Consider the following 26045-nt stretch of genomic DNA (forward strand, 5'->3'; position numbering starts at 1 on the left):
TGTCGCTGTGTCGCTATACAACATGTTGCCTTTTATTTCATAACAATAATAGTAAAAAAAAAAAACTGACTCGCCTCTCTCCTCGACGACTAGAGTACACTTCACTTAAAGTCTGTTACACGCTTTCAGCTTACTCGCAAAACTGGAGTATTAATCGTCGGAAGAGAAGGAAAGACAGAAAGCTTTTCCCATTGTGTATTGAGAATTCCTGCTTGACGTGTTACATGATTTCGGAAAGGGAGAAAAACGTATAAGTTGCCAAAATAACCACTCGTATACACGTATTTCGGGCTTGTTTTGATTACAAATATAAGTAAGGCAATATTTATTTGACGTTCTGGATCGAGTAAGAGACCTGACGGAAACGAACGGAGCGATGGAAAAGCGCCGGGCAGAAACGTCATAGTTACCGCGCGGTGTTGCTGCTGTTACCTCGCACTTACTAGAATGTGTTAACTGTAAAACTAGAGAAAGGGTCGTACGCGCGGTTGAGAGGGAAAATAGAGAGTAGCGTGCACGCGCGCACCCTATCAGTCCTAGAACAAATTTGAGGTTAGGTGGCATTACTACCCATACATATACATATATGCATATTGTATTTGCGTGCATCAGCCAGTTCGCAAATTTTTGTTGAAGCTTGTGTCGACTATAACACATTTCGTACGAAACTAGAAATATCGAGTTTGTGTGCGATCCTTTAGAAATAAATTATGTGTATGTGTGCGTTCATAGAAAGGAAAAAACGAGAACGTGAAAGCAACCGAGCAGAGTCGAAAAAAGAAAGATAGAGATCCAAAGAAACAGAGGGAGAGAGAAAGAGAGAGACAGGTAGGGAAAAAGAAAGAAAGAGAGAAAGAGAAAGAAGAGAAGTGTATTGGGGATAAAGGAACACAGTTGTAATCTAAAAATACCAGGCTACCATTCCGAAAGAATTCCAAAATGATTTTGAGAATTACCAAAATTTTATAAATTCTACTGGCATGATAATTATCGATAATTGCTTTTATTTTTCGGCATATTAAGATTGCGATTAAATTGGTTTGTAGTTGCTAATTTATTTTTAGTTGTCTTGTGTTTGATTGCGCACACTTGAGTAAGAGTGAGACAGTGAGAGCGAGTAGAAAAGGAATACGCCTGACTTAACACCCATTTCACATTTGTTTTGTTTTTGCAGTTGTCGCAAGTGCTACAGCAGAAGGATCAGTGGTGTCCTGAGAGGGAAAACGATGATAATGAGAAGGCTCGCGACTAATCGCACGGTTCTGTGACAGGTGAATCCGTGAATAAGGAAAAGATACCGAGTGAAGAGGAACGGCACAGCATGCCGTAAGCGACGAAATTATTTGGGCGCACAGGGAATAAGCCGCTGACGCCGCTAAAAACAACAGAAGAATAGTGAAGTAAGGAGGAATTGTTGGGCCCTGGTACGGTCGAGAACGGTGTGTAATGAGTGGCGGTGGTTATCGTGGTCGGGGCTTTGGACAACGCACGAGGCCGACGGCCAATGGATTCGCCGGAACCCGATTTCCTCATCCCAATTTGAAGCAACAAAACCGCAGGGGTAGCAGCAGCAGGCCACCTAGCGGATCCGACAACTGGCAAAGCAGGGAAAGTGACAGTAGAGGTCAGAGTAACAGGCCTTATCAGTCATGGAGGCCCAACAGACCCAGTGCTCCATTTCAAAAGTACTCTAGATCCACTCAGTTCCAATCTGAATGGGATAGAACAAGCCCCATTGATAGGCTATCAGACAGATCTCTTGATAGAAATGATCGATTGGAAAGGGACAGAGATAGGGATAGAGATAGGGATAGAGATCGTGATAGAGATAGAGATAGGGATAGAGAACGAGATAGAGACAGAGACAGGGATAGATCTGAAAGGGAAAGAACAGATAGATTTGATCGACAAGATAAAAATGAAAGACCTTATCAGAATTATAACAGGGGAAGAGGTTTTAACACTAGGGGATCAAATATGCGCTATCCTGGACCTGGAAGGCCCTACTCTTATTCAAGTCGTCGCTCCAGTCCCTACCATAGTGACAGTTCATCGCCATCCCTTCCTGACAAGCCTCAGGAGCCCCTACTGGGATCCGAAGAGGAACGTCAACAAAAGATAACAGAAACTGCTGCAAAGTTAAAAAAATCTTTATCCAATATCACAGAAGAAGAAAAGGTAAATTTTTGGGAGCAAGATCTAGCAGAATCAGCATTTTCATCGGCTACTGATGATGCATCTGCAAATACTATTACTTGTCAAGAGGACTTTACTATGAGTGAAAATTCAGGAATACCCGAATTGAGGCATGAACCTCCAGAGCTAAAATTGTCACTCGATGATCTTAAGGACATTGGTCGTAGAGTTGAATCAGAACCTATAGGTAAAATTGATTTCAATGAATTCTCCTTGTCTTCTAAAGAAGTATATGATGATACACAACTTATAGTGGACAGTGTTGGTAATCCAGAGATGGATGATTATGGAATGCCCAATGACATATTAAGTGGAGAATTCGATAATGAACAAGCAGTAGCACACATAGAGGAAGTGCCCATGTGTACAGAACAACCAATGGTACCACTTGAAGAACCCATCAATTTTGACAATGTTATGCAAATACTTCATGGAAGTAGCGATCAGTTACAGGATGTCATGGAAGCAGAAAATATTTGTGATTCTGCTATCGCTGCTGATGATTCACAGCAACTTTCTATTGATAAGGATGACTCTTTATCATCTATAAAATTGTCCAAGTTGGACGTGGATTCAGAGTTAACATCATACTACGAATCAGATCGTAGTACAGCAGTTACAACAGCAACGACTACTGTAACAGCCTCGATAGTCACTATGTGCCCACCGCCCTTTACCTCAACTGACTATTCTAAATCATTCACACCAACTCTTGGATATGCCCCTAGAATCTCGACTCCTTGGCAAACACCTTTTGATGGTAAATTTTTATATTTTCATAGTGATAAATCTTATTCTATTTTTTTAATCCAATTTTAAATAATAATATGAAATTAAGGTATTTATTGAATATTAAGGACTTAATAAATTTTTATCTTTAATAACACCATACAAACTTTTTTTCAAAATAAGTTATAAATTTAAGAATAAGTCGATATGTATTAATATATTAAATTTTTATAGTATTAGAAACTATTTTTATAGTTCAAATAATATAGAAACATTAGTTCTTATTAAATTTACTTCAATATTGAAAAATATTGTAAAATATATTTTTATAATATCACAGAAGTTTTATTATGGATTTTAAAATTATCATAAATAAATTTCCACTATTGAATTAAATAAAATTATATAGAATATTAAATTAACTAGAATTATGAATATAATAATAATAATGTAATATTAATATTATAAGGTTGTATTTTAAGTATTGTAAATATTGTAAATTTAAAGCTTGTATCAAAAAATGTATATATACTTATAAATATATCTAAAGTATAAATGTTAAGAAAACATATTTTTTGTTTATGTAACAAAAATTATTTGTTAGCATTAATAAGAAATTAATTTAAAAAATTTTGTAGTGTAACAAAAAATGTTTATTTTAACTTTGTTTTTATTAAGTTCATCCTCTTATTTTTAAGCTATTAATATTTCAAATACTTAAATAAAATATTCCTATATTGACAGTATAAGATTTTATTGAGAATCAAATTATAAGAAAAATAAAATTGTGGATAAATAATAAATTATGTACCAATTCTTTACTGGTATTGTAAGAAAATACTGTATTATTACTAAAACAAATATTTTACTCTTGAATAAATTATAAAATGTAAAATAAAATATTTACAGATATATTTAGTTAGTATATTATACTTATTTAATTAAATTTTATTTTATATTTTCTGAAAAGATTTTATAAGAAAGCCAAAATTCTTGCTAGCATTACATATTATATAATACTCAGATTACTAAGTTATTAAACTAATAACATTTGCCATGTACCTGGCATTGTAATTAATTCTAGCAGTATAAATTGATAGAAATTATCAGTCGGTATTTCACAAATTTTTAATGTGCTTTAAAATACCTATTTATGTTTGTATCAATATAAATAAATTTAAAAATTAATAAATATGACAATATTATTAAATGTACTAGATTAAAAATAAAACAAATAATAATACTTTAAATATATAATAATGAATAATATAATGTCGATATTATACTAAATAATAAATATAACATAATGCCTTAAATTAAAAAAGAGCCTTAAAAAAGGAGAAAGCGTATGTTTTAAAACGGAACATTCTAAATAATAATGCGATGTTAATGTTCAGAAATACCGTCGGACTTCAGCAAACCACCACCAGCCTTACCGAATGTGAAGAAATCGGCAATGGGTGGCATTGTTTGCGAACTTGACTCCAGTAAGTCAATCAAACATGAGCCAGAAGTATTGCAACCGCCGCCTGCCTTTGATCCACGCAAGCCTATCATCTCGACCGTTCTTGAAAAAAAGCAGGAAGAAGTTCGACAGCCACCACCGGTTTTTGATCCCCGGCTTTCTCTTACTGAACGTTCATCTCTAATGCTTGGAGCGGCGACGCGAGAACCACCCAAAACCACGTTGCCCCCACCTCCAGTCATGATACCTAGTTTTGCAGCCTTTATGACTCCGGTGCAGATGAGCTTTCCAGCAGTGCCGATGCCTGTCCCAGTCACCTGTACAGCGCCACTACCCGTGCCACCTATCCTCAATCCCGAGCCGATGCCGCCTCCTCCGATCGGTCCAACTCCGGCCATGCCTTCAATGAGTTTCGATGAGGACGGTCTCGAAGAGATGCAGGAGGCAATGGAGTTCGCTAAACAGCTGATGAGCATGAGCGATGAGAAATCAGTGCAGCCAACAACTCAGATTACACCCTCAATACCCGCTTCAATTGGAGTTCGCACTGTACAGCCGCTAGCTCCTATTGCCACAGATCTCGTTGATCCTGCATCTGCGCCTCTCGTCATCAGTGCTGTCCCCAAACCTATATCGCCACCGCCGTCGCACTCAACTGATTCGAATCCTAGTCTCGCCGTAGCAGCGATTGTAGCCTCCTCCCAGGTGGCAATGGCACCTATAGCATCTGCAACCGCTGGTCTCGGTATTGAGCCCGCTACTCTGGAACAAGCCGCCCAGATAATGCCTGGTATGGATATCCTTAAGATCTCGCAGCAAATATTAATGGATAAACATACAACCGAGGACCTGCTCAGACACACCCAGTTACTGAATCTTAACAACGAAGCAATCGCCAAGGTAGCTGTAGCCGGAACGACAAACCTACCTTTGGGATCGAGTCCATTAGTTGCCGTGGCCACGAGTATGCAGTCTCCGAACGAGGCCAGCACTACGGACGTGCGTAAGCTCGTAAAAGCCGTGTCCGTCGAAAAGAAACCCATAGTGAAGAAAGAGATGAGCGCTCATGAAGCCTCCTGGAAACACCGCGTAATCAACAGGTTCCTTAAAATGAGTAAAAACGAAATACGTAACATGCTCAATCATTCTAGCCTACGGAAGTTCGACATTGCTATGAATCACTTAGTAAGGGAGAAGAAGAGCTCCATCAATCAGGAAATTCGCATTAGCGAGGATGAACGGATGAGGGAATACGACAGGGAAGAATTTATGAATCAGTTGAACGCGATGCTGGATCCCAACGCCGCAATCGACATTTCCAATTTACCAACCGATTTCATTCATCATCTGAACGAAGTGTTACAGCTGGATCCGTTACAGTTCGAAGCCGGACCAGCCACTACTACTATCGGCGGTGTTACTGCTATTACCGCGCAACCGATGATAGTTTCAGAATCGATAAAATTAGCCGATCTTGGTATTGCGAGCACTCAACAGTCGGAGGTTTGTCTTGAACATATTTTATTTCAAATAATAAAGGAAATTAATGAAAACAATCAAATTTTATGAATTTAAAGGAATTAATGATAATATAAATTTGTTTTAACTTTATCACTCAAATTTTTAATTGTATAAAAAATATAAACAAAATTTTATTTTATTTTTAATATTGACGTATCATTATTTATTAACTGAATTGAAATATTTCCAATTTTAAATTTTACAAAGATTTTCTTTCTAATTTTCCTTAGATAATTATTATTTAAATTTATAGATAACCCTAATTATTTATTTATTAATATCAGAAAAGTTAATGAAAAAATTAGTTTTAAATAAGTTTTTCTTATTTTGATAAAGCATATTAATACTGTTTTGCATTAATTATTATTTTTTCTTCAAAATGATTACATCAATATAGTTCAACTAAAAAGTTAAATTTGAAAAATTAATATATCTTGGACAGAACATTATTTAATTGTATAATTATTGTGCAGAAAATAAACGTTAATTTGATTATATAATGTTAGAATAATCAAATTTACATTATATTTAAATTTATTAATATACAAGCTGTAAGATTCATTTATACTTAGTGTAGTTTAACAATAAATATATTCTCAAATAAAAGACAAATTCTTATAAAATATATTTATTTCTTAATATTGATGAGCTGAATCTAACAAACATTTCAAATATTTTAAAGTAACTGTATAATCTCATTAACAATGACTGAATTTTTATTCAATTTATACATTTAAGAATACAATTAAAAGCCGAATATAATATACTTCGCCACTTTATATTAATTTATTTTTCTCTTCATTAATATGACAGATGACTGCACATAAATCATACTATTTTAAATGTACGAAAATCAATAGTTGCAACATTTACAATTGTACATATAAAGTGTTATCTACTTTTAAAATATGAGCGCATGAGCAGATATTCAGAACTTTTATATCATAAAATAACTCGAAACTATAGATTTTTGGGTTTTATATATCCAATCAAATATATTACTTGGTTGTTACAGTGATGCAAATAAAGTTGTTCAAGAAATCTTTTATGCAAATACATAATCATTGCTGCATGATTATTAGAACTTCTATAATACCTTATAATTTCATTTAAAGTTAAGAATTTAAATAATTTATATATAAAATCGTACTAAATACATATTTTAAAAATTGAGTCATTTTTCTAATTAAATAGTAATTGATAAACTAATATTAAAATTTATTATTATTCATATACATTTAGGAAATACATTTAGGCTTTTAAAAAATTTATCAATAACTTTTCTGGAGTAATTTACATTAAATGCATTGAGTTCATTCAAAATTATCAAATTCAAATTGAAAAATCTGTTTACGTAAAATTTATTTTATAAAACTGATTAAATCAGTATGTATAGATTTTAGTTGAGTAATACCAGTACGTTTTTTCATTATGACAACTTAAAATATCTACAATAGTACAAATAAGTTTATAAACTTTTATTTAAATTTATTTCTTATACTTTCGATTTAATTAATTGAAATGTACAGAACTATAGTATTGTAAATATTGTTTACATGTTTCTAAAATGAATGTTAATAATCTGCCTCAAAAATACATAATGCTCATTCAAATGATGTTTCTAATTATTTTTCTTATTACAGATGATTATTAGTTCCTATGGACTTGAAAACAGAACTGAAATACCAATTACGACAACGCATCAGGAACTCACCCGGCGGAAGAAAGAGAACAAACCAAATATCGAATCAATTTTGAATTATCCATATAAAGAAAAGCGAAAAGTCACTGTAAAGGTTATTCGTGATGAACAAAATAAAAAAATGGTGCCAACTGCTATTTTACGTCAAGAAATCAAGCAGCAGCAACAACAACAACAACAACAACAACAACAACAACAACAACAACAACTGGAATATCACTCCACAAGTACGACAAAATCATCTTCAAGTAATAGCTTCAGTCGATCGATACGCACAACAGCAACGACTACTCAAATAGATACGGAATACAACCAATATACGGCCCAACAAGATTATATTTTACGAGAACACGCAAAGATGCCAACCGAAAGCTTTGAAACTCCCGTTGTGAATATGGCCGATATCGACGATATATTTTCTGCAGGCATCGCTAAAGTCAGGCAAGCTACAAAAGTTTCGTCACCTCAATTGCCTACCATTAGTATAACGAGCAGACTGACGAGTCGTATCGATCGTAATAATAAGACTACATCCGAGGTTCAGCACCAGCCCCAGTTTCAGCAGCAACACGATAATCGTACGGCTTTCAATCTTGACGACATATTTTCGGTAGGCATGGCTAGAGCCAAATCAGTTACGGAAGGAAATCGATCGAACAAAATTGCTAATCAACATGGCAGTGCTGATTTTGAGACAGATATGGTTGAGCGATGGATGAGAAAGGAGCGAGAACATATCGATGCTTATCGAAATCTCACTAAAGAGGAATGGGATGCTAAATATGGAAAGACCATGGATCGGGGTGCGTTCGAACGTGAGCTGGAGGTCACTTTTTCTGAATTCAATAAAATGCAAGCTCTGAACTTGAACGAAGAAGAACCTCCTACTATCGAGCAACCGCCTCGGGAGTCATCCAACAGTGATGACGATACGACTTCGACTTCATCTAGCGATACTGATGATGAAACCTCTTCAGACGTTACGCAACTTCTTAAAGTTATTAAGGAACGAGAAAAGATTGCAAAAAAGAAGTCGATCAATGAAACAATAAGGGACGAGGTGGCTGCAGAAATTGAGCGTAAGTGGCGTGAAAAGAACAAACATAAAGAACGCAAGGCAAAGAAACGCGCGCGTAGGAAAAAAGACAAAAAGGAACGGAAAAAACGTGGCAGGAAAAAACATAAGAAACGTTCGAGAAATAGTGATTCAGATTCAGATGATGAATTGCCAACAAAACTGCTTACTGAAGATGAAATTAAAAAAGAGGTTAAAGAAGAACCTGAAGTTATTGCTACTTTAGCGGCCGTAGGTGGAAGAACAGTTCTTTTCAAAAGTAGTCAGACAAATCCACGAAACACACATGCTGCTAAGCCTTACGTTGCAAAAATCAAAACTGATGCAAAACAAATACATGAGAATGAACATCATGTGAGGAAAGTTACTTTCTCTGACAAAGTCATTCATCACGAAATATCTGATAAAGTAAGCCTCAAGAAGCTTGCTGCTGAGGGCAAAACAAAGGGAACTTCGATGCCCGCTGCATTAGTTGGCCACTCTGCTTTAAAATCTGCTCCGCAATCGGCCTTAAAGATTCCAGGAAAAATAGTCTCAAAGATAAATACTACTGCTGCTCAAGCAGTAACTAAAATGACTCCCTTAAGATCGACAACTACCAGTACTACATTAACAAAAACAACTACGATTGTTACTACTGACACTGTCCAACCAGTTTCAAAAAAATCTACTACTTCAGCAGTAGCCGAAAAAATACTGAACACGAAAGCAACAGCAGCATTGCCTCTGATAGCAACATCAATTTCTATGCCAGCAATAACAACGGTAGCAGCATTGCCTCTCATAGCAACGCCAATTTCTATGCCAGCAATAACAATGATAGCAGCATCTCCCTCGGCAACAATAATCTCACCAATAGTAACAACAGTAGCGATAACAGCAATGTCGACATCTAAGATCACAGCATCGACTTCAACGATTACAGATCCAATTATGGTGATCGCGAATTCGACAACAAGAATCACGGTACCAACTTCGGCAATAGCAGCACCAATTTCAGCTATTATAGATCAAACAACGGCGAACACACCATCTTCGACAATTATAGAGCCAACAACGGTAATCACAACAATATCATCATCATCAACCGCTACAGTCCCAACAACTACTATTATTGCATCCATGGCAACAATTACTGTACCAACAACATCAATTATTATTCCGACAGCAGTAATTACAGCGCCGACAACAATAGCATTGACAACTGCAATGGCAGCAACAACGACAAAAGCTACTAGCACAATTACGACAACAGCAGCCAAAACAGGAATACCAATGTTAACTACTGCAACAGTAATAGGAACTACATCAGCTTCAATAATAAATGTCACAGCACCACAGATAAAGATTCCAATGAGGAAGTTGATGCCACATACAAATATAGAAAGTATTAAGTTAATATCTAAAGAGATGGAGGACGATATACTTAAAAGTATAGAAGAAGCTTGCAAAGAAAATTTATCGAAAATTAGCGCAGGCTTAGAAAGTGTCTTAAAACCTATAATTAAACCTAAAGCTCAAGAAAAGAGTACATCAATGCGTAATATAGCTAAGAAAAATCTCGAGTCGAAAAAGATAGAAAAACCATCTGCTAATGATAAATCATACGATCCAAATAAACCAAAAAAATTAGACATTAAAGCTTACAAGGCACGCTTATTAGAGCGTCAGAGAAAGGAACATGAGAAAATTAAGCAATTTGAGAATAATCCTGTATCCCTTACACATGATCTTCTTAACATTTCTATGAAGAAGCGTATAAGCCAGTCTCAAGATGTAGGAAACAATATGACAAGAACTGAAGCCGAGGCAGTTAAGAATTTTAAATCAACTATTAAACTAAAACGCATAAATATTCATGAGAAAATAAATGAAAAGACAGATACATCTAGTATAGAGACTACATCAACAAATGATTATACTCATCAAGATAGATTAATAGAACACTCTGAATTAGAGGATGTAATAAGTTTGAAAATGTTTTCTAGGGCAGAAACTGATAGATGCGCAGCTGGTCATCCTCACATAAAGTTAGATGACAAAACAATTGATGGCTCAAAGAATAAGAAAAAAAAGAAGATATGCAAGGCTTGCGAAGCTGACAGTCATAAATTCAAAAATATTAAATCTGAAGGTAGCAAAGAACTTAAATTAAAATCCAAATCTGATTCATCTGACGGCGCTGATGAACAAGAAAAGCCTGATCAACAAGATACATCAAAAAGAGTAGAAACAAAAATAAAGGATAATACGAGTAGAGATGTTTGTGGAAAATCTAATAACTTAAATAAGCTTGACGTATTAGAAATTGCTTTGGCGAGTAATCGTCCAGTAGATCCACGTATCATTTCAGCAGCTAAAAGGAAATCGGCGGCGGCGGCGGCATTACTCAATGAAAAATCTAATATGGAGAAAAAAGAAGTTCATGAAATACCAATGGAAACAGAGCAAAATGTTATGCTAACTATGCAACCACCAGATATCAACAGTGGCGTATTTTTTATTCAACCAACGGTTACATGCGATGGACTGTCAAATACGGTTTCGAACCAAGAGATAAACAAATACATTGGCGTCGAAATGACAACTCTGCTTACAGAGATCGACGCACGTGAAAATACTTGTTCTCTTAAAGACCCTTTCTTTGAACAAACAGTTGCGGTAGATGAAGAGTATCTCAAAGCTGATGGTATGTTCACGACTAATGAAATCGAGCTTTCGAGTGAATGCGCTACCCTCGAAATGGAAGTCATTAATCCAATAGACAGTGCGTTACAAGATGTAATCACTGATGAAATCGTGCAAAATGTTGCTGCTGTAGAAACACAAGCTTATGTTCACGTGCCTGAATTCAATTCACCTGACGAGGCATCTTCAAATAAACTTGCATCGAAGATATTCGAAATAAGTGAAACATCAAATATGGGTACCTTATCAATCTCGAGTGCGAACATTCCATTAAAAAAATTTGTAGGAAATGCTATTGAACCAGTAATAGCAGTTGAAAATGATGCTTCGAGCTTGCCTCAAACACAATTTAATAAAATAAATTCAGAATCTTCTATTACCTTTAAAAATATTCAAGAATATAAAGAAATAAAAGAATCGGATACTGATAATTTAGAGGCGTTGATGAAAGATTTCGTCGACGAAATTAATGAAGAGCCACGTGCTATTACGCAAAATGTAAATCAAATGTTAGATGATAATATAGAGAATCAGAAAATACGAAAATCAGATGAACGAGTATTAAATAATAAATACAATAACAAAAAGAAAATGAATGAAGGAATAAATTTGAAAAACATCAAAGATAATAACATAAAAAATACCAATGAAGAAAATAATTTAAAAAATTTAGATGATGATAGTTACTGGCAAAATGCAGATAAGAAAAATACTGAAGAGGAGAATAATTTAAAAAATTTAAATGAAAATAGTGTATCTGGAAATTTACACGACACGCAAATTATGGATGAAAGTATTATTATCAACGATGTTATTGAAGAAGTTGTAATAGATACATGTCACGAACAGGGTAAAACAATAACAGAATACATTGATCAAGAAAAAGCAATTATAGAATGCTTAGAATCAGATACTATAATTACTGAAGAAGTAACTGAATGTGTAGCATATGAACATATAAATACTGAAAATTTTGAACAAAAGAATATAAATAATGAAAATCTGGATGATAGTCAATTAATGAAATTTATGAAAGAAAGTGATGAAATGAAATGTAATAAAAATTATGATCAGCTTATGCAAAATACTAAAGAATTGAAAGCAACAAAAAATAATGAAGAAGTAAATACTTTGGATAGTATTAAACAAAATAATGAACTATGTAATAATCCAGGAATTAAAATTGCAGTATTGAAATCAACTAATTTCCAAAATAATTTTACCAACGATGCCGAAATTGGCTCTATAAGCTTGGATAATAAGGTAGAAGATATTTTACCCAATGCAAGTATGCAAGATTTTAGTAACCTTAAAAAGCAACTAGAAAAAAATGAGAATCAATTTGAAATTATTACACCATCTATGGCAGAAAATACTACTGAACAACCTATAATGGACAACATTGCTCTTGACGAATCACCGCAAGAGATTATACCAGAAGAAATAATTTATCCAATTACAAATGATCCTGAAAAAAGTCATATGCCGCAATCTTTAGGTGATGAACAAATATTTTCTGAAAAAATTGAGGTTGACAATACGCAAGTACCGTTTAGTGAAGGAACCTCTTTAGACATACGGACTACTTTAGAAGAAAAATCTGCGGAAATATCCGTGAAAAATGTAGTTCCAATAAAAAGCATTGTCTCGTATCAAAATATTCAGGAGAATATAATTCACGAATCAATTAGAAATCCATCTCAACCACTCTATGAAGATATTTCAAATTCACCTAATCCACAGCTTGATTACGAAATATCAATGCCAACAAAATACGAGGTACCAATAGCAATGAAAGAAGATACAGCACGGAGTTTGTCGTCTACATTGTTACTTGATACACATTATGAAGTATTGTCTCTTAATAAACAAGTTTCAGTGTCGTCTGCAATGATATACAACGAATCAAAAGATATAAAAGATTTATCCCAAGAGCTCGATACGCCACTTTCGCCTGAACCAGAAGAAATCATACAACCAGACGATGAAATTCAAAGATTCAATGAACCACTACATAAAAATACTGCCTCGCATGAATTCAATAAAAGTAAGATCTGTTCTCATAAAGATTCGTCTCAGTTAATCCATATTAAGGACGAAAATGAACGAATACTAAAAAATCCTTCACCACCATCTGTAAGTGCATTATTAAAATTAAAAGACTCAACAGATATCGTAAACATACAACAAGCAATGGAAGAATTGTCGCCGATTCTGGAAGTTTTTGGTGATCCAAAGTCCGAGGAAATTCCTGCATTAATAGCCGAAGACAACATGCCCTCTCTATCACAGGCGAATGCAATGTCAGTAAATTTGGACGATCCTATTGAGAAATCGCTTCTGCTACTTGACTTAGATTCGAAAGCTCCTGTCTCTATAATGGAGCAACAACACGCAATTGATGCTGTTCAAGCCTATCAGAAAATTGATAACAAAGGAAGCGATATTAGCGGCGTAATACATCCTGTCAAAAAACATGCAGACAGAGCAACGATGGCAATGATGACGGCCATGTCGCAACCGCAACCGCAACCGCAGCCACAGCCGAGGGCTCGTCCAACAATGATATCTGAAATGATTTTGAAAACACCCATAACCATAATACATATGAGCAAGGATGGTAACAAGAAGCTAAGCAAAATCAATGTACCCCCGGACCTTGCGGCAACGTGCACGAACGCTCACTATATCGCGTTAAAACAAAGACAGATTGCAAAATGTGACATATCGAGGCCGATGAGCCCTATACCCACTGCACAGGTTCCATCTACCGATAACATAAATGGAACCCTTGATAACAAAGAAGGAAACATGGATAATACAGGCGGCCTGCATGCACTCGTACAAGTGGAATCTCAAGGGAAATGGCAAAAGGCCGTGAGTGTTGTTCGGAACGCCGAATGCATGCCTTTTTCAAGGCTGGTAGCAGATCGACACGTAGAGCAAGTAGCATCGGTTACTGATAGTGATAAGTATAGTGCTATTTCCGAAGGTATAGAAGCCATCGAGAATGAGGTTCGTAGTAATAATAGAGCGCAACCAAGCAGAAACACAGTCAGTGCAAATTTGACCAAGGAAAACAGTACATTCGTGAATTTGGATAATAAAAGTCAAGATAGCAATCAAGTTGTAGAGATGAGTAAAGACGAAGTGAAAACAAGAGTGAGCACCGCCATACGGTCTAATAGACAAAAGCCTTTCGTGCTATTAGAAAAGTTCAAGCATGTGGAAAATATGGTTAGTGAAATGAAAAGCCGTAATACGGAGAAGAATTTGCATAAAATACATAATAAACAAAAGACAAAACATAAAAGTCACTCCCATATTCCAACTAAAATGGGTATTGAAAATTTGACAAATAAAAGTATAACGAAGAAGATCCAGCTAAACACAAGGGAAAGTATTGTGTCGAGGTTATTTGAAATCGATCAAGCAGTCATCAAACTGATGAATGAAAAAATGAAATTGTATAACATGCTTAATAGTGAGAATTTTACTAACAAAAATGATACTACCAATAATCAAGAACTGGAGCATTCAATCGAAAATACTTGCAGAACATCGATCGATGAGATGAATAAACATCTAGAGCCACTAGCCGGCCCATCAAATATTAATTATTCGCTTAGTTCTTTTACTACTCCGTTGATGTCAAATTTAGTAAATAATCCTCTGTATAAATTTACCAAAAAATCGTTGCACAATATTTCCAATAATGATATTAATACTTTAGAAAATAAATCTATTTCTTATGAAGATAAGTTCTTCGGAAATGAACATATAAATAAAACCGAACATCGCCATGACAGTAAAAAAAAGGAGAAAAAACACAAAGACAAAAAGAAAAAGATAAGTAGGTCTAAAGAGCAATCTAACAGTAGTCATAAACATTTGGTAACAAACGAAATTTCAGTTGAAAAATTATCAAAGCCTTCTCACAAATTAATAATAGAATCTAAGACTAGTAAATCAAATAAAGAGTTGAGTGAAAATGTAGATATATTTAAGAAAAGTTCAAAAATCATCGGTATTACACAAACCTCCCGGTCAAAAAGTAGACTTGAAAAAGATTCTAAAGAATCTGCAGATGAATCAGAATATGAAGAAACCGGTTATAAGCGTATTGATTTTGATTTTGATACCAAAGCAAAGATTCAGCAAATTAAAAATTCTGATAAAAATACAGATATGGAAGAGTATTCTGAAGATAGCGATAAAAATAATTATAAAAAGAAATCAATTAAAGGTAAGAACTTTGAATATTTTATATTATAAATTTATAGATTCCATTTTTTTTATAGTAAATTTAGTTTATAAATTTTTGTTATAAAAATAATTATTGTTATATATATACCACGGATATGAACTAGATAGAATACTAAACTAAATATAGTTTTAATCAATAATTCATTAAAAATATATAGCTTTATTTAGTTCTATATTCTGAAGAGAATACATATAAAATAAGTAAATATATGTATTAAATTAATGTAATTAAATTTATAAAATAATAGATATATGATTTAATTATATTTTGATAGAATATAAAAGTTTTTTATTTATTTTTACGAATAGAAAATATTTTAAATATTTTTTCTAATTGACAAATCATTATAATGAAAAATTGATGATTGTTTCTAAGTCCATTGTATCTTGATCGATAAGGCATTTCTATTTTTACATTGATTAATATTGTATATTTATCATATTAAAGAAATTTCAAATTCATATAATGTAACATAAATGTATAAACTATTTTAAAAGCAGATTCTAATAATCGGCCAAAAAGCAGAATGGATCAAATTTTAAGAAGTAAATCTCCAAATAAAGCAACTAAAATTTCAAAAGAAAAAATGATGAACAAATCAGATGATTCAGAAGTCGAAAATTATATATACAATCGAGGTGATACTTCTAAACACATTTTACGTCCTAAAAGTCGAGTTAGAAAAATCTCTAAAAATTTATTGGAGAATGATTCTGAAGATCAAAAGAAAAAATCAGATGCAGAATCATTTTCAAGCCATGATAAATCAGGTAGATTTTTTATAAAAAAATTAATTGATAACACTATGGCTTGCAGATTAATCAAGTTTATTTAAAGAATAATTGTTATTAGTTTCCGTAAAATATGTTTTAATGATAAATGAAAATTATTTATGAACGATACTTGTTGTTAATTATTATTTTTTTTAATTAGAATCATTTGCATGCCTGAAAAGTAGAATGGGTAAGTTCTTAAAAAATACATCTCTAGTGAAATCTATCAAATCTGTAAAAGAAAAGGCTATAAATCAATCATGTGATGATTCTGAAGTTGATAATTATACACATAATCGAAGTGATAGCCCTAAACATATTCCACGACCAAAAAGTCGTATTAATAAATTATCTAAAAACTTAGACGATGAAAACGGAGAATACAAAAAAAAATCTAATTCAGAAGTAATTACAAATTATTATCTAAATGGTAAGTCTTCATTTTAAGTTTAAAAACTTAATAAAATTTCTATAGGCTAAAAAATTTACACACATTCATGTTGTATATAAATTTAGAATATATAATTTCAATTTGATTATTTGGAATGTATAAAATCTATAAATTTAGTGATTTAAAATTAATTTCTACATCGTTTAATGCATATTTATTAACATTTTTTTATTTTTCTAATAATTGTAAATGTATGCGAATTAGGAATTTACTTTTGGATTTTAACATTTGCAGCAATGTTTAATTCTAATAAATACAGTATAAAAGATATGCAAGGAAAATTAGTGTTTTAGAAATAATTTAAATTATTATTTTTTTTATAAAAATCAATTTTTATTTTATTATTGAATTATGTGATAACAGTTTCGCAAAAATACAAAATATTTGTATTTTTGTATTAAAATTTAATTTAACATAAATTTTAATGCATTTCAAATTTTAATTAATTTCATTTTAATTTATATAGTTTTTTTTTAAATTTAATATATTAATAATTATTTCTTGCGCTCCTATGAATATCAATGTTTTTATTCGCCAAAAGAATATAATTTTTTGGTACACAATATTCTTATGAATTAAAATATTTGTACATAAGCAATATTTTTCTATAAAATAATAGTGTTAATGACATTTATTAATTAACGTTTTAGAATCAAAATCCATCGAACGTCCAAAAAGTAAACGTACAATAAAAATATCAAAAACTTCAAAAGAGAGGTCGGAATTGAGTGATTCAGACGTCGAAAATCAAACACGTGATCATAGACGTAGTAATAAATTCATGCTACGACCCAAAAGTCGAGCTAGTAAATTCTCTAAAATGTTATTAAATAGCGATGGAGAAAGCCAAAGACAAAAATCAGATTCTGAATTAATCTCTCGTCGCAACGTAGCTGGTATATTTATATTTAGTTTAATTCCTTAGTTCATTAACAAACCGCAAAGTATAGTTTTTATTTTTCTAAACTTTTTTAATCGATAATTATGAATATTAACGTTTCTTTTTAATATAATAAATATATCTTGTGCTTTATTTTTCCTATATATTTATATTTTTATTTGAAAATAAATTTATTAAATGTAACAACATCAAATAAAAAATAAAGTTAAATAATTGCTTATTGTTATACGTAATTTAAACACATTTTAAAAAGTTTTCAAAAAATAATCAAGCTTTTAAAATAATAAAAAAGAACCGCTAAAAATTAATATTATTTTTGAAAGTTTTTTTAACCGAGCTCTGAACGATATGAATTTGACTGTTTTTTACTTACTGAAATGTCCTTATTTGTAAATTGGTTTTGTATTTATCTATTTATGAATATTTTTATATTTATTATATTATATATTATATATTATATTATATATTTTTATTAAACATTTATTGAATATATTACTTGATTCTTTTTCCCATTTAAAAATAATTTGCAAATTCCAAATTTAAGAAAGCCGTTTAATCTCCAAAACATGTATTTATAATTTCAACAAATTATAAAAACATTTTTACTATTGAAAATAAAATTTCTATTTAATACTAGATTTATGTGTTACTATGATAAGGTGCTTATAAATAATATTATTTTAGAAACGAAATCTATTCAACGCTCAGCAAGTAGAATAGGCAAGGCGGTTGAAAATAGACCTTTACCCAAATTTTTAAAAGAAAAATCAGTATATAAATTAGAATTTAATTATTCAGATGCCGAAAATCGAACGAGCGATCGCAGTTTCAGTCCTAGATTTGTTCAACGACCAAAAAGTAGAGATAATAAATCTTTGAAAGATCTAAACAGTGACGATGAAGAATACGTTTCAAAGAAAAAGTCTACTATTATAATGATGTCTAATCATGATAAAACTGGTAATTATTGTAATTTGACATGAAAATAATTTCATTAAATCATTTTATAATTTACTTGAGTATAACATTTTTTTCATAATTTATATAATTAATATTTAATATTTTAAAATTTATTACCTAAATATTCATGAATTATTTTAGAAATAGAGTCCCATCAAAAAAATAAACTGGATAAATTTATACATAGTAAATCTCCAGAAAAATTGTCACCTTCTGTAAAAGAAAAGTTTGATAACACATCTGATGATGATTCTGAGATTGAGACAATCACTTATAATCATGATATTAATCTTAAAACAATTTCGCGTCCGAAAAGCCGACTTCGTAAGTTTTCTCAAGATTTTTCTCTAAACGATGATGACTTCAAAAAGAAAGCTGGCATTGAATTAGTTTCTATTGATAAAATGGGTAAGAATCTAAAATATTAGCAAAATATAATATTAAATTAGTTAAGTAAATAATTTGTATTCGTAATAAATATAAGTGTATAAACTATAGAATACTACGACAGTATGAACTGTAGATATTTATTTACTAAATTAAAATAGAATGAAAATAAGTATATTCAAAATATATAATTGCATAATTATTTTTGTTTTTTGACATAAATAATAACACTTTTATTGCTTAAATATTTCCTGATTTTTAAATGGTTTATTTTGCCAAACAAATAATATTTTAATAATAACGATATTCAATTTATGTATTTATGTTATAATATTCTTTCAAATTATTGTTAATAGAAATTAAAGAATTATTGTTGTTTTAAGATCAACGATTGTTTTTTAAATAACTTTATTTATAAACAAATACAAACAATTTTTTAAGTAAATTTAATTTTTCAATTCATTTTCTTACAATTTAACATCAACAATTACTTTAAATTATTAATTAAATATCTAAATATCTATTAAACTAACATTTAAATATTTTATTGTTTAAATAATAATTTTAAATTAATTTTTTGTATGAATTCTGGAATATTTTGAATAATTAATTTCACAAATATATTAAATTTTTAAAAGATTAATGTATTTATAAGGAACAATATATACTCTATACTATAAATTACTTGGTTTTAATTATATTCATTAATTTTATTCATATATTTAAATTAATAATATTTCTTTTACATGATTATAAACTTGTATTTTAGCATAAATTTTATATAAACAATAATTACATATTTTATAAAAGATAATTTAAACAGTTTAAATTAAATGATTTATATGTACTGTGTTAAAAGTATAGATAAACAATTAAATTATTTTAGATGATGAATTTTCTAAACGCTCACTAAATAGAATGAATAGAATTATAAAATATAAAATTGCTAAACTTAGTAAGCAAAAGAGTCCTGAAGTTGAAGCAACCATACAATTTGAAGATGTTTCAGAAGATGATTTAGAAGTGGCTGAAATCATTCAAACATCTAATATTAATCCTCAGTCAGCCATTAGAACCAAAAGCCGAGTTGGTAAAATCACTGAAAATATTAACAAACAAAGAGATATGTTTCAAATAGAGGAAGATGAATTCTTAAAGAAAGGTATGATATGATTTCAATTCTATAGGGTAAGAGTATAAGTTGTGATTTATCTGTTTAAATTTTTTAGAATGTATTTCTCGTCCAAAAAGTCGAGCTTCTAAGATATTAAAATTAGAAGATATGGATGCAAATCAGCGACCTAAGAGTAGAATGGATATGTTTAAAAAAGAACATGAATCAATAATTAGTGAATCTTTAATCAACCTACAACAAAGAGAAATGAAAGAAGCAACAAGACAATTTACAGAAAAACTATCAAATGCTCAAAAGTCAATTATATACTCAGATGATAGCAATATAGATACCTTAGATCAATCATTGAGTAATTTGAAATCTGCTGGAAAAGGTTTAGCACTTTTGGAAGAATCTTTTAAAAAAGAATTTAAAAAGAAAAAGACATCATTAAAATTTCTATTAAATTCCCAATCTACACCAGAAGAATCTGATCTCTCATTTGATGATGAAGAAAATAATTTATTAAGAACACGAACAACAAAAAGAAGAGCCAAAATTAATGTACCGCAAAAAGTTTTGCAACATTATGATGAAGTCATTGACTTTGTCGTTAATAATATAGAGCATTCCTTTCCATCAACAATGGATATTATTAAAGAAGAACATGTATATACAAAAACAGATGAGATAAAAGGTTATGACAAAATTGAATTACAAATAAACGACAAAAATATTATTAAAACATTAACTGATGATTCGCAATTAGATTATATTTCTGATGAAAAATTAAATAATGTTTCTATATCTAAAACATCGGAATTCAAAGAAGAGGGAATACATAATGTGAATGTTAGTCTTGACGAAAGTACATCAACTGACTTGAATTTTGAAGTTGTAGACACAGAAATGTTTGAATTCATAGATAAAAAAAATATAAAGTCTGTAAAAAATAATGTTGAAAAACAAACTGTAAAAAGAAGTTACTTAGTAAACGATTCCAATACAAGTGAAGAATTTAAACAAGATGAATATGAAAGTCAAGAGGTACATGATAATGAAACTCAATCTGTCATTGAAATTGATAACATAGACGCTCCATTTACTTATGGAGGTTCTCCATACGTTGTATTGGATAATTTTGAAGAACAACCTGAGAATGATATTTCAATAGAAGGAGAAAATGCATGTAAAGAAGATACAATGACACCATTCACTTATGAAGGTATGCCTTTGCCAAAAGAAATTGTGGATAGTTGCAGTTCAATAGGAAGTGGTTCCAATTATCCCTCTCCTGAAACTGAATTATATGGAGAAACTAATGAAGAATCGGAATCTAAAAAATATGCAATTAACAATTACAAAATAGAACAAGTTGGAGATGTAATTAATAAGGAGCAAATCTTTGTTAACTTACTTGATGTAGATAATATAGAAAGGAAGAAAATTAGACTTCAAAAGAATTTTTCTATAAAAAAGGTAATGGAAATTGATATAAACAAAAAACCGAAAATTGATATAGAGATAAACGTAAATAATGAAATAGAAAAAATGATGCACCAAAAAGAAATGTTTAAAAAATTACATATAGCAGAGAAATCAACTGAACAAAAGTCAATACATTTATCTTTACAATCATTAAAAGATATCGATAAGGAAATGAACTATGAATTAAAAAAATCAGAGATATTGAAAGAGTATAATGAATCTATAGACGACAGTACTTCTGAGAAATCTGTTAAATTGCAAGAAGTTGGCGAATCAGATGATGAAATAAAATCTGACAATTCAATCAAAATAAAACGTCAAAAACGAAAAAAACTATATGATGACAGGTGGATAATACCAAAGCAGCGAAGAAGCTCTAGAGTATCAGAAGAAAATATTCCTAAGTATGGAAGTAAATTTCGTATGCAAAACATTATTGGAGATGAACAGTCAGATGAAGAAATGCCAGTAAGAAAAGGTCGTGGTCGACCGCCATTAACTGTTACAAAGAATCGAAAAATAGAAGTGCAGTCGAAACGTAATTTAAAAAGGAAGTTATCAACAAGTGCTGAAAAAATGAAATCGTGTAAAGTGCGCGTTGTAGACTGTAAATTTAATTTGTTACAACCTAATGTACATCCAAGTGTTTTACGAAGAGCAGGCATATCTAGTATTAGAAATTCAAAAGTATTTTTTGTAGACTTGAATTCCAAGCAAAATGAAACTAATATTGTTAATAAACCAAATGAAGATGATGTATATTTAAAAAAAAAACAAGCTTGTTTTGATTTTAGAGATACAGATTTGAAGTCTAATTGTGAAAGCAACGAAGATCTAGAAACTATTGAGAATGAAAGTTTTGTTGAAAATAAAGTGCTAAAAGAAAATTTTTTCGAATCTTATGAAACAGAAAAGATAAAAAAAGAAAAACGAAGTTCTAGTGAAAAGAATAAAGTAACAGTCGTATCACCTACAAAATTTAATAAAGATACTAATGAGGAATTTAATACTATACCAATTAAACAAGTGTCAATAACATCAGCAACTATCTGTACTAATTTTACAACGAATACATTTCCAGAATCCTATCAAGAGAAGCAAAACTCAAACCGAGTTGAAGATAGATCAATGATAAAAGCTCAAGTAATAGTGGAAAAAATGGTCATTCCAATAAAGAATTCTAATGAGATTGAAAAGCCCGGTTCAAGTGGTGAGGTTGAGGAGAAAAAACCAAATAGGACTTCTTATACAAATCACAAGGGCCCAATATTAAATATAAAGGTAAAGAAGACATCTGTCAAGAAACAAAAATAACGTAGAAAATTAATATGACAGTGACAAATTTATATCACTGAACTTAACGATAACAAACTTTAATGCTTAACTGAACAGTGACAAATTTATTAAAAGAAAATGTAACTGAACTAAACTGTGACAAACTATGAAGCGATTAGAATTAAAACCAGATGTGATACCTCCAAACCTTATTTTAGTAGTAATAAGATCATAATTTAGATTTATAAATTTAAATAATTATGTAATATAATATAGTTTCATATTGAATAGAAGTTTTGCAAATGAATGCAATTTCCATTTAACATACTTAAAAGCTAAAGAAAGTTATATATTTTGTTTTCTTTTCACATAAACTTTTTATGTTCATTTAACTATTTATAGATCGACGTTTTAAATTATAAAGCATGTTCGTAGCATAATTTTTAATAAAAGTTCACGAGTTTGTAGAATTCCTAGCTTTAAGTCAATTATATATTCCTCAGACCTATCCTGTTTAAAATGAAAAAAGTAGCTTGTAAATATTTTTTGGCTTTGATAATTATATTAATGGTTCAAAAAATCACATTAACATAGTAGGTTGTGGCAAATAACAATTATCATGGAAATGGGTGAGATTAAGAAATGGATGATTTGGTTCGATGAAGAATTCGTACGGATTTTAGGTTTTCGAAGATACATTTTTGGCGGCAAGTGATGATGGATGTGTTTATCGCTACGAAATTGCAACCAACACGTTACTAAATATCTTCAAGGGTCATACAGCTGCTGTGACTTGTCTTTGCGTAACGCGTTTCGACACCGGTGACACTTCAAAAGAATTGCTATACTCTGGATCGTTAGATGCTAGTCTTCGGTGCTATAATATAAGGGTGAGGAAAATTAAATACGAAAATTTGTAAGATAAACTGAAGTGATTTGGAATATTAAAAATTTTAATCTAATGGATGAAAATATAAAAATTAATTTTTGACAAATTACTTATCAATTTATCAACAAATTATATTGATATAAATTTTGTCAGTAATAACAGCCTTGGAAAGTAATTTACCACTAAAATTCATATTTTATAATCGTTAATGAGTTAATTGAAAATTGCTTCATTACAAAATGGAATTTATTAAAAATTTTAAAATATAGTGCAATATTACCGAACGATTTTTACAGACTGGTTTAGAAATGCAAGTGAGTGAAGTAGGAAGCGCAGTTCAATGTATGGATCAAGCATGGGGCTTAATTTTTATAGGCACCAAATCTGGAAGTATATCACGTTTTAATATTAAGGTACATTTATATTTATATGTAAATATGAGCTTTGTATAATATCATACGATCTTTTAATATATATTGGGTAAAATACAGTAAATTTTTAATTTATGAATATTATGAAGAATTTATTATTAAATAATCTTATTTAAATTTCACTTTTATTATTTGAATGTAATTTATTATACGTATACTTTAAGTAATCATAATATTTGTTATAGTCTGGTTATTTAAAGCCGGATTCTATTCAATCGTCTGATAAGCCTGTTATGGCTTTAAAAGCAACCAATGAAGGAGCGAGAAGAGTACTAATAGTGGCTTCCCGTAATCAAAAACTCACTATTCGAGATGCTATAACCGGACTTGTACTACGCACGATAAGTGGGCAAAAGAATTATACGATCTACAGTCTTTTGAGAGATCACAGTTTGATTTACTGCGGAACAAGTAGTACTTCGATTCCAGTTTTTGATTTTATTGTAAGTATATAATCTTAAATATTAACATTTTTATCTATAAACACTAATGTCATTACAAAATACTATATAAAACTTTTCAAGTTTCTATAAATAAAAAATAAAACATTTCTTATACTTTTTATTTTATAAAATGTATGGATTTTCATTTATATAGTGGATCTGATTTTTAATTTTAGAGTGGTGAACAGATAGTACAATATAATGCAAGTGTTGGTATTGTGTGCATGTGTTTGCTTAAAAGACTTCTCTTTGCTGGATGTTATGATGGCAACATTTATGTATTTGACACAAGGGTATAATAAATCGAAGCAGTTCATTTTATTTTTTATAACTTCTTATTTTTTATATATGTAAAATAAATTTTTATTATATTTGTAGAATCATAGTCTTGTATGTAGTATACCTGGACCTGGAAATATGTTACTAAGTATGGAACTTGTAGATAGAAAGGTAAGATATCCTACTTCATAACCTATCCAAAACATATATATTTTTTAATTTATTTCATTATTGATTAAAAATAATAAATATATTTTGTTCATTCACAGATAATTGCAGGTAGTAAAGATAGAAACCTTCATGTATGGGATATGCCCGAACAAATACTGGAGATACTGGATGAACAATTGTAACATATATATGGCAAAAAGTGAATCTAGTCATCTACGGAACTCTTCACGCAAAGAATTTAGGAGGAAAAACGTTAATCCAGAATTAACGGTATTAAAAATTGAACTACTGCCGTGACTCGTAAGCTCGTAAAATAACAGCATTATATGGAATTTAAAGTCCAAAAATATGAAGTAAACTGTGTATAAAAGATAAAAGCGAAAATAAAAAAATTAAGGCAAGAACTTAATCGAAAACTATTATAAAAATGTATATAAAAACGCGCACGGTAGAAATAAAAAACTATATGTACAGAGTTAAGTGTACAAATGGGGTTCGTAAAAAATAATTATACTAAAATGCAACCGCGCATACAGTATACAGTATATAATACGCATCTCGGGACGCTCTTAATATTATAGCCAATGTACCTTTAGCAGCGATATAACATTAATCTGTAGATTTATTCAATCGAATATAAAAGTGTTTATTTAACACTATTATATAATGAGAATCTGCAGAACTGTCGCGAAACTGTTCCCATTCATTCGAAATTGAATATAAGCACAGTGATAAGACTGAAGCGATAAATAATAAAACTAGCGGATTCTCAATAACAATTAAATAGAAGCAGATGATGTTGCTAAGCCGTAAAAACGTTTCTCAAAGACGCACTTTACT

The 26045-nt window shown here is 30.8% G+C and overlaps 1 protein-coding gene across 1 annotated transcript; it reads left to right on the top strand.

Moving 5' to 3' along the window:
* The first annotated feature begins 1187 nt into the window (after window positions 1-1187).
* LOC105367605 (uncharacterized) lies at window positions 1188-25739 on the top strand. Its single transcript, XM_011506373.1, has 17 exons — window positions 1188-2956; window positions 4323-5893; window positions 7555-15622; window positions 16141-16413; window positions 16577-16816; window positions 17102-17125; window positions 17518-17756; window positions 18428-18728; window positions 18870-19136; window positions 20002-20277; window positions 20345-22998; window positions 23676-23882; window positions 24178-24294; window positions 24498-24755; window positions 24932-25048; window positions 25134-25205; window positions 25304-25739. Exons 1-17 carry the CDS (start codon window positions 1447-1449, stop codon window positions 25385-25387), a joined length of 16278 nt encoding a protein of 5425 aa, XP_011504675.1. The 5' UTR covers window positions 1188-1446; the 3' UTR covers window positions 25388-25739.
* The last annotated feature ends 306 nt before the right edge of the window (window positions 25740-26045 follow it).

Source organism: Ceratosolen solmsi, unplaced genomic scaffold (assembly GCF_000503995.2).
Source record: "Ceratosolen solmsi marchali unplaced genomic scaffold, CerSol_1.0 scaffold7, whole genome shotgun sequence".
NCBI lineage: Eukaryota > Metazoa > Arthropoda > Insecta > Hymenoptera > Agaonidae > Ceratosolen > Ceratosolen solmsi.